This window comes from Rhineura floridana, chromosome 20, assembly GCF_030035675.1.
Source record: "Rhineura floridana isolate rRhiFlo1 chromosome 20, rRhiFlo1.hap2, whole genome shotgun sequence".
NCBI lineage: Eukaryota > Metazoa > Chordata > Lepidosauria > Squamata > Rhineuridae > Rhineura > Rhineura floridana.
In genome coordinates, this window is record NC_084499.1 from 20,280,817 (window position 1) to 20,292,999 (window position 12,183).

Consider the following 12,183-nt stretch of genomic DNA (forward strand, 5'->3'; position numbering starts at 1 on the left):
TTTGGGGGCTTCGCCAGATGGCGGGGGCAAAAAACAGGCACACGTGGACTTTCACCTTAGCACTGTTCTTACACAAGACCTGTTCCAGTGGCAATGTCAGGATATTCTGCCCTCATTTTATTTTTTTTGAGGCAGTCATTTCCTTGCATGGGAGAGGAGTACTCTGTAGGGAAGTAGCCAGTTGGCTGCTTTTTTCTTCTTCTTCTTCTCCTGCTGTAGAAAGAGGGAGTAAAGCATGCAATAAATAAAAGTTTGGAACAGTATATTGGAAGAGAGGGAGGCAGTCCTGAAGAGGGAGAGTGCAACCTCATTGGCATTCAACATACGCCATGGGGTAGGGATCTTAGATATCTAGTTCATTTTTACATGGTTCTTTCCCCTCCCCATTTCATCCTCACAACAGCCCTGTGAGGTAGACTGGACTGAGAGAGAGAGAGAGGCCTGGAGGGCATTTTCAGTTCTGTGGAATGCTGTCTCAAGTGAGATCCGCCTGGCACCTTCACTGACATATTTTCAGTACAAGGTTACCTTCCCCACCCCAGGCCTTTAAGAGAAAGCATTGAGTCTGCTTTATTGTTACTGGGCTGCCAAAACTTCCCGATGGGGTGTGTGTGTGTTTTGCCTTTTATATGTTGTTTGAAATGTTAATGTTTTATATGATTCCTTCCCCATGCACGCCGTCCCTAAGTGCTTCTGTATATGTTTTTAAATGCAAGTCAACTCTGGAGGCCTAAAGTGATTAATCAATTTAATCAATAGCAATCATTGTTAGAGATGGGAAGGCCCAGGAAAAAGCAGAAAAATTATGGGGGGAGTTTTTTCCCATCCCCCCCCCAATTTTTCCTGGGGGAGGGGAATTCTGAAAAACAAAACAACATTTTCCGCCCTGGGATTTCACATCTTAAGCATCATCTTTACGGGGAATGAGGATTTGAACTTGGACCTCACTGATTCTATTCCACCACTCTACAGTTCCCATCTTCCCTTGCCATTGGCCATGCTTGCTGGGGCCGACGGGCATTGTAGCTTAGCACCATCTGGAGGGCCAAAGGTTTCCCACACCTGCTGTAACCACTATGCCACATTGTGCTTTTGCAGAGTTTCACGCTGACTTACACGAGTTTCAATGGTTCAGCACAGGAGTGCCCAGCCTCTCCTGAGATGTATACATATTCTTAGCTGACATGGCTAAACAGCAGTTGCATGATGTGGCCTGAATAAAACATGCCTAGAATCAGATTCTGAGAAATTTGGCCCCTTCCATACCCATGCTGAGTGAGAAATGATATTTCTTGCAGCTTACCTTTTATGTGTCAAGTGTAGTATTTCTTTGGGTGGTTGCAAAGTGTCGTGCTGTTTTAGAGACCTCTTTTAAATGCAGTTTACTTAGACCTTTCTCAATATTTGCTTTTGGGCGACAGAGTTTGCACACTGCTTTAAAAAAAGATGAGGGTGGGTGGGAAGGAAATGGGATCACCTTGCACTTTGCTCCTGAGGGTTTGCAGGTTTGATTTTGCCCAGTGGAATGAAAAAGGAAGGACCAAACAGATGTATTATTATAATAACGTACTATAATTATAGTTATTATAAATTATTGATATTTATATTAGTTGCTTGCCAGAATGGTTTCTAAATGGTCAGCTGAGGCAACAAGAATGTCTAATGGGAAATGTAGTCAAGGAAGTGCTCTACCAGTGAACAACAGCTCTTCCCCTTCGTTTGCATGAAGGATTATTCTCGGTTGGGTATGGATGATCCTGATGAACATGGGAAGCTGCCTTATACTGAGTCAGAACTTTGGGCCACCTAGCTCAGTATTGTCTGCACTGACTGGCAGCAGCGGCTCTCCAGGCTTTCAGGCAAGGCACATTCCCAGCCCTACCTGGAGATGCCACTGGGGGTTGTACCTGGGGCCTTCTGCATGCAAAGCAGATGCTCTGCCACTGAGCTATGGCCCTTCCCTTAAAAAAAACACAAGATTCTAGTCCTTGTACTTCTGGAGAAAGAGCTGCATTAAATAGGAGTGCAGGAAGCTGCCTTATACTGAGTCAGACCGTTGGTCCATATAATTCAGTATATTGCCTGCACTGACTGGCAGCTCTCCAGGGTTCCAAGCAGGAGACATTCCCAACCCCACCTGGAGATATCGTTGGGTGTTGAACCTGAGACCTTCTGCATGCCAGGCAGATGCTCTGCCATTGACCCACGGCACTTCCTCAAGCATTTTTTATGATAACACAAACGTCCTGGCATTAGGAAATTAGTATGCTAATTAACATACACAAGCACACACATGCGCATTGATATTTGCATGTGTTTTTTTTTGTTGTTATGTGCCTCCAAGTCGACTACGACTTATGGCGGCCCTATGAATCAGCGACCTCCAAGAGGATCTGTCATGAACCACCCTGTTCAGATCTTGTAAGGTCAGGTCTGTGGCTTCCTTGATGGAGTCAATCCATCTCTTGTTTGGCCTTCCTCTTTTTCTACTCCCTTCTGTTTTTCCCAGCATTGTTATCTTTTCTAGTGAATCAGGTCTTCTCATGATGTGTCCAAAGTATGATAGCCTCAGTTTCATCATTTTAGCTTCTAGTGACAGTTCTGGTTTAACTTCTTAAATAGAATACATGATATTCACGCACACATCTACACACATGCATGTGTTTTAAATAACTTAGTTATTTAAAGTTTTAAATCACTTAAAAAAAAGTAAATACATGATACACGTGTTCATATATGTGCTATATATACACCTACACTCTGAGTTTGACTCAGAGGAGACCAAGTGAAATCAATGACTCTGAGTGATGTCCATTACTTTGAACAGGTCTACTCTGAGTAGGACAGACACATACACGAGCTTATTACATGGTAAATACATGGCACTCCGTAAAAGACATGAAATTCAGCTGTGAAGCTCCCCGGGTGACCTTGGGGGCCAGTCACTGTCTCTCTCAGCCTAGCCTACCTCACAGGGTTGTTGTGAGGATCAAATCGGGAGGGGAAGAACTATGTTTGTACTCCCCCTTGTGCTTCCTGGGGGAAAGAGGTGGGATATGAAACAAATGAATAAATAAATGGGTCTACTGCAATTTCATAAAAATAGGTATCAAAGCATTTTTACAATTTTTTTAAAAAAAAAACACAGACCACCGGCTGATTATTTCGAAGCATGTTGTTTTTCTCTCTCTCGCTGACTCACTTTGTTAATTTGGCTGCATCAGCCCCCTGGCGGCGGCGAGGAGGATAAAATCCTCGGCAAAGTCCGTGCAGAAGGCGCCCGTGTCAGAGATAGGCAGGAGACACCGCCCGAGACGAAGATGGTGGCCGTAGCTTCCAGGGGAGGGCGGGAGTCGGCGCGGGGGCTGCTGGGAGTTGTGGTCCCAGTTGTGGGAGAGGGCGGGTTTTGCAGCGCGGCGGGGCTTTGCCGGAGCCGGAGCGGCGTCCGCCATGCAGCTGGGACCGAGCCGCCTCCTGCCTCCTCCGCTGCTGCTGCTGCTGCTGCTGGCCGCTGCCTTGGGGCTGCTTCCCTGCGGGGCTGCGCTGGAGCCCATCAGCGTGGGCATCGCCATCGGGGCGGCCTCGGCGCTCACCGGCTACCTCTCCTCGCCCCGTTTCTACTGCGCCTTCGTGGAGTGCTGCCCCGGCGAGCAGGACCGGCCCAACGGGACCGGTACTGTCAGGGAGGAGGGAGGCTGGCTGGGGCGAGGAAGCCGGGGGAGGAAGGGTTAAAGTGGAGCAGGGATGGGCCCCATAGAGACGTCCTGGGGGGTGGTTAGAGAGACAGCACGCCTGAGTCCTCGAGAGTGGCCCTGGGGGGTTGGGACTGTGCAAGGAAAGACGGTTAGATATGGAGCAAAGTCTGGGTGCTTAGAGTGGGCCTGTGGCGTGGGGGCGAGGGTAATGTGGGGAAACAGGCATAAATGTGGAGCAGGTCTGCCCCACAGAGTGCTCTGTAAGCCTGGGGGAGATTGTGCAAGGAAAGAGAGTTAGATGTTGAGCCAGCTTGGCCCCATAGAGTGGCCCTGAGGGGCTGCGTGTGTGTGCGCAAGGAGAAAGAGGCTTAGATATGGAGGGAGTCTGGTCCCATAGAGAGGCTCATTGGGGTCTGTTAGTGCAAGGAAACGGGAGCTGAGTATTGGGGGACAGGGTTAGACTGGAACAGGTCTGGCCCTGTAGAGGGGCCCTACGGTACTGGCATGGGGGCTGGTGGCCGGGGGGGGGAGAGGGGGCTGTTGCAGTGAAAGTGGAACTGAACAGTTAGGGGGGAGAGGGAAAGGGTGAGACTAGGAAAGGCCTGGCTTTGTAGACTGTACCAGCAGTGCTTGTGCTGGCTTGTCTGTTCATCTGCATGTGCAAGGAAACTGAAACTGATCATTTAGGGGAAGGGCAGCGAAGGTTTGGCTGGAACAGGGCTGGCCCACTTGCCTCTCCCAGTAGTGCCAGTACCTTGGGGGAAGGGAGGAAGGAAGGGGGCTGGCTGGCACAACGGACTGGTACAGAGGGAGAATAGATTGTTTTTGAGCTGCTGTTTACATCCCACCTTTCCTCCAAGGAGCAGAAGGTGGCAAACATGGTTCTCCACACCGCATGTTATCCTCACAACAACTCTGTGAGGTAGGTTAGGCTGGGAGGCAGTGACTGGCCCCATTTCTGTAGACAGGCCAAAGAAAACCAGTATCGGGGCGATGTGGGGGGGGAGGTTGGCCTGTGCAAGAAAACTGGAGCTGAGCATTTGGGGGAGGAGGTTGGGGGGAAGATCTGTTCTGGCCCTATGGATTGGGCCAATAGTACTGGGGTGGTGGTGAGCAGCCAGCATGGCCAATGGTCAGGGATGATGGGAATTGGGAGTCCAGCATCATCAGGAGGGTGCCAGGTTGGCGAAGGCTGCTGTTGGATTTGCGTCAGCGCTTCTTGGGAGCCAATGCCCTTTCCGTTTTGTGCTTCCCCGCAGCTCTTCAGCTGAATCTGGACAAGAAACTCTTCGGGCAGCACCTTGCGAAAGAGGTGGTCCTGAAAGCAGTGACTGGCTTCATCAACAACCCCAGCCCCAAGAAGCCCCTCGCCCTCTCTCTGCACGGCTGGGCGGGGACGGGCAAAAACTTTGTCAGCCAAATCATTGCTGAGAACATGCACAGAGCGGGGCTGAAGAGCAAATATGTCCACCTGTTCCTCTCCACTCTGCATTTCCCGCACGACCACCAGGTTAACCTGTACAAGGTGAGGGCGAAATCATTTTGAAGGCTTCTCTGGACTCTGGAAAGGGCACGCACCTTTTTGCGAGGCCTACCTTGCTGATTCTGGGCTAGTTTTCTTCCCATTGTGCAGAATGGGCAAAGTGAGGCTAAGAGAGTAACTCTGCACGGGCCTTCAGCTTCATGTATTCTTCCAGGATTTCTAATGTACGTGGAGTTTTTTAATTTTGTGAGGTTTTTTTAAATTGCACCTTTTATTTTGATGCTTCTTTGGTGTTTTATTGTAATGTTTTAATTGTTTGTGTTCTGGAACACTATACATCAAAGGGGCCATATAAAAATGCATTATTGTCGCAGGATGGCTCAGCTACCCAGCTGTAGAACAGAAGTCCTATCTTCCAACTGCTTTTGCATGCAAAAGGCCGCAGGTTCAATTCTCAGCATTTTGAGGGAGGGCTAGGAAAGACCCCCCTGGAGAGTCGCTGCTAGTCAGTAGGGATGACAGTGAGCTGGATGGACTGATGTAGCTACTTAATTCAGCCCTTTATTCAGAACTATGAGGACTAGAATCTTATTATATGTTTAGGGGAAGGGACATAGGTCAATGGGAGAGTATCTGCTTTGCATGCAAGGTTCCATCGCTGGTGTCTCGCAGAAGGTCTAGGAAAGATCCCATGTCTTGAAACCCTAGGGCAGCCTTTCCCAACCAGTGTGCCTCCAGATGTTGTTGGACCACAACTCCCATCTTTCCTGACCATTGGCAATGCTGGCTGAGGCTGATGGGAGTTGTGGTCCAACAACATCTGGTGGCCCACTAGTTGGGAAAGGCTGCCCTAGAGATCTGCTGCCAGTCAGTGTTGACAGTACTGAGCTTGATTGACTGACTCTGTCTAAGGCAGCTTAGTGGGCTCCTTTTTCAGGGCCCTGCAACCTTGTTCCTGAACCAATAGAAAGCTCACTGCCCCCACCCCTTTTATTTCCCTTGGCTCTGGATATCACACTTTTAAAGCTTCTCTTTGTATCCATGAGGGCTAGAAACTTCAACTCTAAATGAAGGCAGAGAGTCTCAGGAATGCTGAGTTAGATACCCCGTCCCAAGGAGTCAACTGGTGTGTGGCAGTAAAGCAGCAGCAACAAGAAGCGTTAGGATTTTGGGGTCCTGTCGCCGTGGCCTTTTCCCAGCACTCGTATGGCTCAGCTCTTGAAGACAAGCAGCGGCTGTTTTGCCTTCCAGTAATAGGCGGGGCCGAAGGACCAGAATGGAAAGTGAAATCTGCAGACTTGTGCAGTTGGTTCTTCCTTTAGTCGGAAGCTGCCTAGATCAGCCCGTCAGCCTGTCCTAGCTCTCTGCACCAGGAGTGGAGGCCCGGACGCCCCCCTGCCCCGGCTTCTCTGTTTGGCTTTCAGGACTGTTCACCAGCTCCCCCCCCCCAAATCTTTGAATGCTTTTGGCCTGGCAGGGATGAGTCCTTGAATGCGCACAGCTTTACATTTGTTTACACTGAATTGCGTTTTGCCATTTTACCGCCCATTCGCTCCGTTTACAGTGCCTTTTTTGTTTTCACAACCCTGAACAATTTACTGGCATCAGCCAACTTGGCCACCTCACTGCTCACCCCTAACTCTAGATCGTTTATGAACAAGTTAAAAAGCACAGGTCCCACTACGGATCCTTGGGGAACTCCACTTTCTGCAGGTCTCCATTGGGAAAACTGTACATTTATTCATACTTTTTGCTGTCTGTTTCCTAGCCAGTTCCTGACCCACAAGAGGACCTTCTCCTCTTCCATGACTGCTAAGCTTACTCAGGAGTTTGTAGCTGGGTACCTTCTCGAAAGTTTTTTGAAAGTCCAAGTCCACTATGTCAACTGGATCGCCTCTGTCTATGTCCTTGTTGACACTCTCAAAGAACTCTTAGTAGATTAGTGAGACAGGACTTGCACAAGCCATGCTGGTTCTGCTACAGCAAGGGTTTTTCTTCTATATGCTTGGTTGCTTTATCTTTAACGATAGTATCGAACAGTTTTCCCGGGACAGACATTAAGCTAACCAAGCTGTAATTTCCAGGATCCCACTTGGACCCCCCCTTTTTAAATGGTGTTACAATGGCCACTTTCCAGTTCTCAGGTATGGAGGCAGATCTGAGGGACAAGTTACATATTTTTGGTAGGAGATCAGCATGTTCACATTTGAGTCCTTGGAAAATTCTCGGGTGGATGCCATCCGGACCCAGCAATTTGTCTGTTTTTGTTTTGTTCTGTTAAGCCTAGAACTATTTGCCTCAGTTCTTCAGAACTTCTTCTTCAGAAGAAGGATGTGTTTGTAGAAACCTCTAACATTTTCAGGGCTCCGTGGCTGGAATGGAATTTGTACGTACAGGGCAAAGATGAGAGTGAAATCCATTGCTTTGTCGCCTCTCATTCTGCCCACAGCTGGTATACAGCCCCCAGAATGTTGCCCATGGAGGAATGCGGCCCTCAGGCTTTGCCACCCTGGGCTGCTGCTGGGAGGAAGGGCAGGATGTAAATCAAATAATAAATAAATGAAAAGGTTACCCGCTCTTGTTCTGCCCTGAGTGGCAGCAGCTTTCAAGGGTTCAAACAGGAATCTTTTCCTGTGCCAGAGATGCCATTGGGACTTGAATTTGGTGCCTTCTGTGTGCAAAGGAAATGTTCTAGCACTGAGCTATGGCCCTTCCCCGGAAAGTGCTGATGGATAGTATTGTTAACCTTTCTTCTCTAATGTTTTGGTCCAGGATCAATTACAGAAGTGGATCCGGGGTAACGTGAGCGCATGTGCAAAGTCTGTTTTCATATTTGACGAGATGGATAAGCTGCACCCGGGACTGATCGATGCCATCAAGCCCTTTCTTGACTACTACGAGCAGATAGATGGCATATCCTACCGAAGAGCGATATTTATCTTTCTCAGGTTGGGAATCTCTGCACCCTGTGTGCATAATGTGCTACATCTGATGGGTTGGAGTTGCCGTGTTTCTCTAAACCAGTGGTGCCTAACCTGTGGCCCTCCAGCTGTGGTTGGACTCCCAGCTCCTGTGAGCCCTGACCAGCATGGCCAAGAATCAGGGGTGATGATGGGAGTTGGGAGTCCAGCAATACCTGTGGGGGGGGGGGTCACAGATTTGCCATCTGCCTAAGCTAAACCATAGTGCAGACTAGCCACTGTTCATCTGGGTTGGGACAAAAAGCTAAACTGTGGTTAGCTAAAAACATAAATGAATATTTCCGAACTTCTCATGGTTGTGTTGGGGGTGGGTGGGGGGTGGGGCTTGTTGTTGTTGATAGATTTATTATCCACTCTTCACCAGAATGTCCCAGTGCAGGTCACAACAATATTAAAAACAGTTGAAAGGACAGCCTAGTTTCTGAAGCTTGGCCTAGGTGGTGTGTGGAGAGGAGCAGAGGGCCATTTTCGGCCCACAGGCCTAAGGTTCCCCACCCCTGCCATGGGCCACAGCTTGGCCTCATTTGGATGTAATGCTAATGTGAGAAGGAAGGAAGAGGTTTCGGAGCACCTGTAGAGGGAGACTGGTCTAGACTGCTTTGTAAGATGTTTTCAAAGACGTTTTAATGTGTTGTTAAAGAAGTTTTGTTTTAATACGTTTTAAAGCCTTTTGTTTCTAAGATGTTTCTGAAGTGTTTTTAGCGCTCTTGTTTGCCGCCCAGGGCCCCTCCTGGGACGAAGGGCAAGATAAAAATTTAATAAATAAATATTGCGAGGCAAAAGGCAGGAAGAGCAACTGAGTGCCTTGTAACACAGAGGAAGAAAAAGGAATCGAGGGTGACGTGGAAGTCACGGAAATTTGGGATTCCTAATGCCATGTCCCCCCATCATACACACACCCTCTTTGGCTTTCCTAACAGTAATGCAGGCGGGGACCTCATCACCAAAGTGGCCTTAGACTTCTGGCGGAATGGACGGGGCAGGGAGGAGATGCAGCTGAAGGACTTGGAGCCTGTGCTGTCCGTCGGCGTTTTCAACAACAAGAACAGTGAGTCTGATGGGCCATTGCGTCCCCTCCCTCTTCCCCACAAGAAGCCATCTTTTAAAATTCTAGTTCTCACATTCATATCTGCATCTCAGGGGTGGGGATGATTGGTGGCCCCCCAGACTGTCGCTGGACTCTTCTGATGCCCACTCACCTGCCCAATTTTGCCACTCCCCAGGTGGCCTCTGGCACAGCAGCCTCATCGACCGGAACCTCATCGATTACTTCGTCCCTTTCCTGCCCCTGGAGTACAAGCACGTGAAAATGTGTATCCGGGCGGAGATCGTGTCCCGCGGCAACCCTGTCGACGAGACGGTGGTCCAGAAGGTGGCAGACGAGATGACTTTCTTCCCAAAAGACGAGCGGATCTACTCTGACAAAGGGTGCAAGACTGTGCAGACCAAGCTGGACTTCTTCTGAGATTTTTAATGTGTCACTAAACCAGGAGGGAGCAGTTATGGATTCCTTGGAACTATCCCACCCCCCTCCTTCTCTGAAGCACTTTTAAAGCTTTTTTTTAAAAAAGAGAGCCTATGGGTATGCACTTTTTAACATTTTTGGGGGCTCCTAGAAGCTGTTGGTTTCTACGGTCACTGCCCCACACCTCAAACCTTTCCTGTCCTGATGTGCTGTCATCAAAATTTGTGCAGTTCTTAGTTTTCTGTAGAAATCTTTGTGAGCTTAAGACAGGGATGGGGAACTTGTGGCATTCCTAATGTCAGTGGACGACAGCTCCCATGGCGTATGACCATTGGCCAAACTTTAGGTCTGGAGAGCCTCACTTTGGGGAAGGCTTGATTAGCTCAAGGGAGGGGACAACTGTGCCTCTCCAGATGTCCTTGGACTCCCAAATCCCATCGTCGTCCCTGACCGTGGGCCATGCTATCTGGGGTTGGTGGGCGTCCAGCAACATCTGGAAACAGCAGAGGCTGGTGACTCCACCATCAGTGGGGCAATGAATCCACCCTGGGTTTTAGTCCAAACAGCCAATGAGCCCTCCAAGGTGCTGAACCCATTGCGGGAATAGGTTTTGGCGCTGCGGACAAGTCCTTGAATGTGTGGGCTAAAACCCAGAGCAGATTCACTGCTCCGCAACAGTTCCTTGAAAGTATGGACTAACCACCACTCCCTGAACTTTCAAGGAGCTGTCCAGGGTGCTGAAATAGGCTTCAGCACCTTGGACAGCTTCCTGAAAGTATGGACTAAAACCCGGAGCGGATTCACTGCTCTGCAACAGCTCTTTGAAAGTGTGGACTAAAACCTGGAACGGATTCATTGCCTCACAGACAACAGAGACACAAGTCTCCACTGCTGGAAGGCCACAGATGTCTCCCCTCTCTTGATGTAAGATGTGGCTATTGGACTACAAAGCATTTGACAGCTGGGATTGCTAGGAATCTTTTTGCTGCTCTCCACGCTGCTCTCCACACCCCTCTCTACTACAAAACTAGGACTAAAAATGAAGGATGCCTAATTCTGTTGTGATATTGGCACCCACCCACCCTAAAAATATATCAGTTTGGGAATTTTAGCTCATTGAGGTCAAGAGGAAGCAGAGTGCCTTACTAGGTCAGTTGCTGTAAGTATTACAAATCGCACAAGGACATTGTGTAGGGGCCTTTGCTTTTCTTACTAGAGAAGCTTGAAAAGTGTGAAGTTTGCGAATGATAAGTAGCGTGGCCAGCTCTCTGTGGATAGAAAAGCAGGTCCTCCGTTTGTGGGACTTTTATGATGATCCACCTTCCGCCATAACGATGTGGGAGGTGTTCAACTGAGCTCAGGGAAACTGGCTGTAACATCCTATGTCTGTGCCTTCCCCCTTCATCTTGATAATCCTCCTTGCCGTCCCTAAAGGCTATTGATGTGCACATAATTTGCCCTTTGATGGGCCAGAATGTTACCAAGCGTTTTTGTGACTGTTACCGATTTGACTGGGGCCACATTCACACCACACATTTATTCCACTATTACTCCATTTTAAACCGTCATGGCTTCCCCCAACGAATCCTGAGAAGCGTAGTTTCTGAAGGGTCTGAGAGTTGTTAGGAGACTGCCCCCTTCCCCTCGCAGCGCTTCAGTTCCCAGAGTGGTTTAATAGTCTGTCCCTCTTCCCAGAGGACTCTGGGAATTGTAGCTGTTTGAGGGGAATGGTGGGGGCTGTCTCCTAACAACTCTCAGCACCCTTCACAAACTACACTTCCCAGGATTCTTTGGGGGGGAAGCCACGACTGTTTAAAGTGGAGTAATAGTGGAATGAATGTATGGTGTGAATTTAGTCCTGAATGGTAGGTCTGCAGTTTTGGTGTAATCCTGAAGAAGGACCCAGCGTCTGCTTTTACTCTTACAGGTATCCTGTCTTTATGTTTTAAATCAGCCTTCCTTGACCAGGTCTCCCCAAGACATTGTTGGACTCCAGATTCCCATCAGCCCCAGCCAGCATGGTCAGGGGTCATGGGAGTTCTTGTCATCCCAACATCAGGAGGGCACTACCCTCTGGAAGGCTAGTTTAAACCAAGGAAAGCTAAAAACCATCTTCCCCAAATAAAGCCCTTCTAACCTCAAGTATGGTTACCCTACTGTGTGCTTTTTATGGAAATTAAGGAAAATATTTTTATATCTTTTTATAACTTGATCCCTAGAATGGTGATAAAAGTATATTAGAGCTATAGGCAGAGGCGGGGGGAATGGGTCAAGTAACTTTTTTCCTAGTTTCCCGCCCCCCTTCCCAATACAAGTTTTATATCTATAATCAGCCTTTGCCAACATAGTGCCCCCCAGATGTCTGGCTGGGGCCAATGGGAGTTGTCCAAAGCATCGGGGGGGACGGACCAGTTTGATAGATGAGGATGTGAAGGTTAAGAAACAGCATTTATTGAAATACCTAAGAACTTGGATTTGAGACATGCCTAACTTGAAATTGCAGTGTTGTTCCAGAAACAAAAGGCATAGATCCAGATGAACAGCCAGAGTGGGTTATGC

The 12,183-nt window shown here is 48.7% G+C and overlaps 1 protein-coding gene across 1 annotated transcript; it reads left to right on the forward strand.

Annotated features, from left to right (window-relative positions):
• The first annotated feature begins 3,338 nt into the window (after positions 1-3,338).
• Positions 3,339-11,766, forward strand: TOR1B (torsin family 1 member B). Its single transcript, XM_061604115.1, has 5 exons — positions 3,339-3,673; positions 4,955-5,220; positions 7,951-8,126; positions 9,080-9,207; positions 9,383-11,766. The coding sequence occupies exons 1-5, from the start codon at positions 3,451-3,453 to the stop codon at positions 9,622-9,624; spliced, it is 1,035 nt and encodes a 344-aa protein (XP_061460099.1). The 5' UTR covers positions 3,339-3,450; the 3' UTR covers positions 9,625-11,766.
• Positions 11,767-12,183: the final 417 nt, after the last annotated feature.

What these genes read in the sequence shown, in the direction of transcription:
- TOR1B (XM_061604115.1), top strand. Translation starts at nt 3,451, where the DNA reads ATGCAGCTGGGACCGAGCCGCCTCCTGCCTCCTCCGCTGCTGCTGCTG. An exon ending in GGACCGGCCCAACGGGACCG is followed by an intron (nt 3,674 to 4,954) that starts GTACTGTCAGGG and finishes GCTTCCCCGCAG; the next exon opens with CTCTTCAGCTGAATCTGGAC. An exon ending in GCGATATTTATCTTTCTCAG is followed by an intron (nt 8,127 to 9,079) that starts GTTGGGAATCTC and finishes CTTTCCTAACAG; the next exon opens with TAATGCAGGCGGGGACCTCA.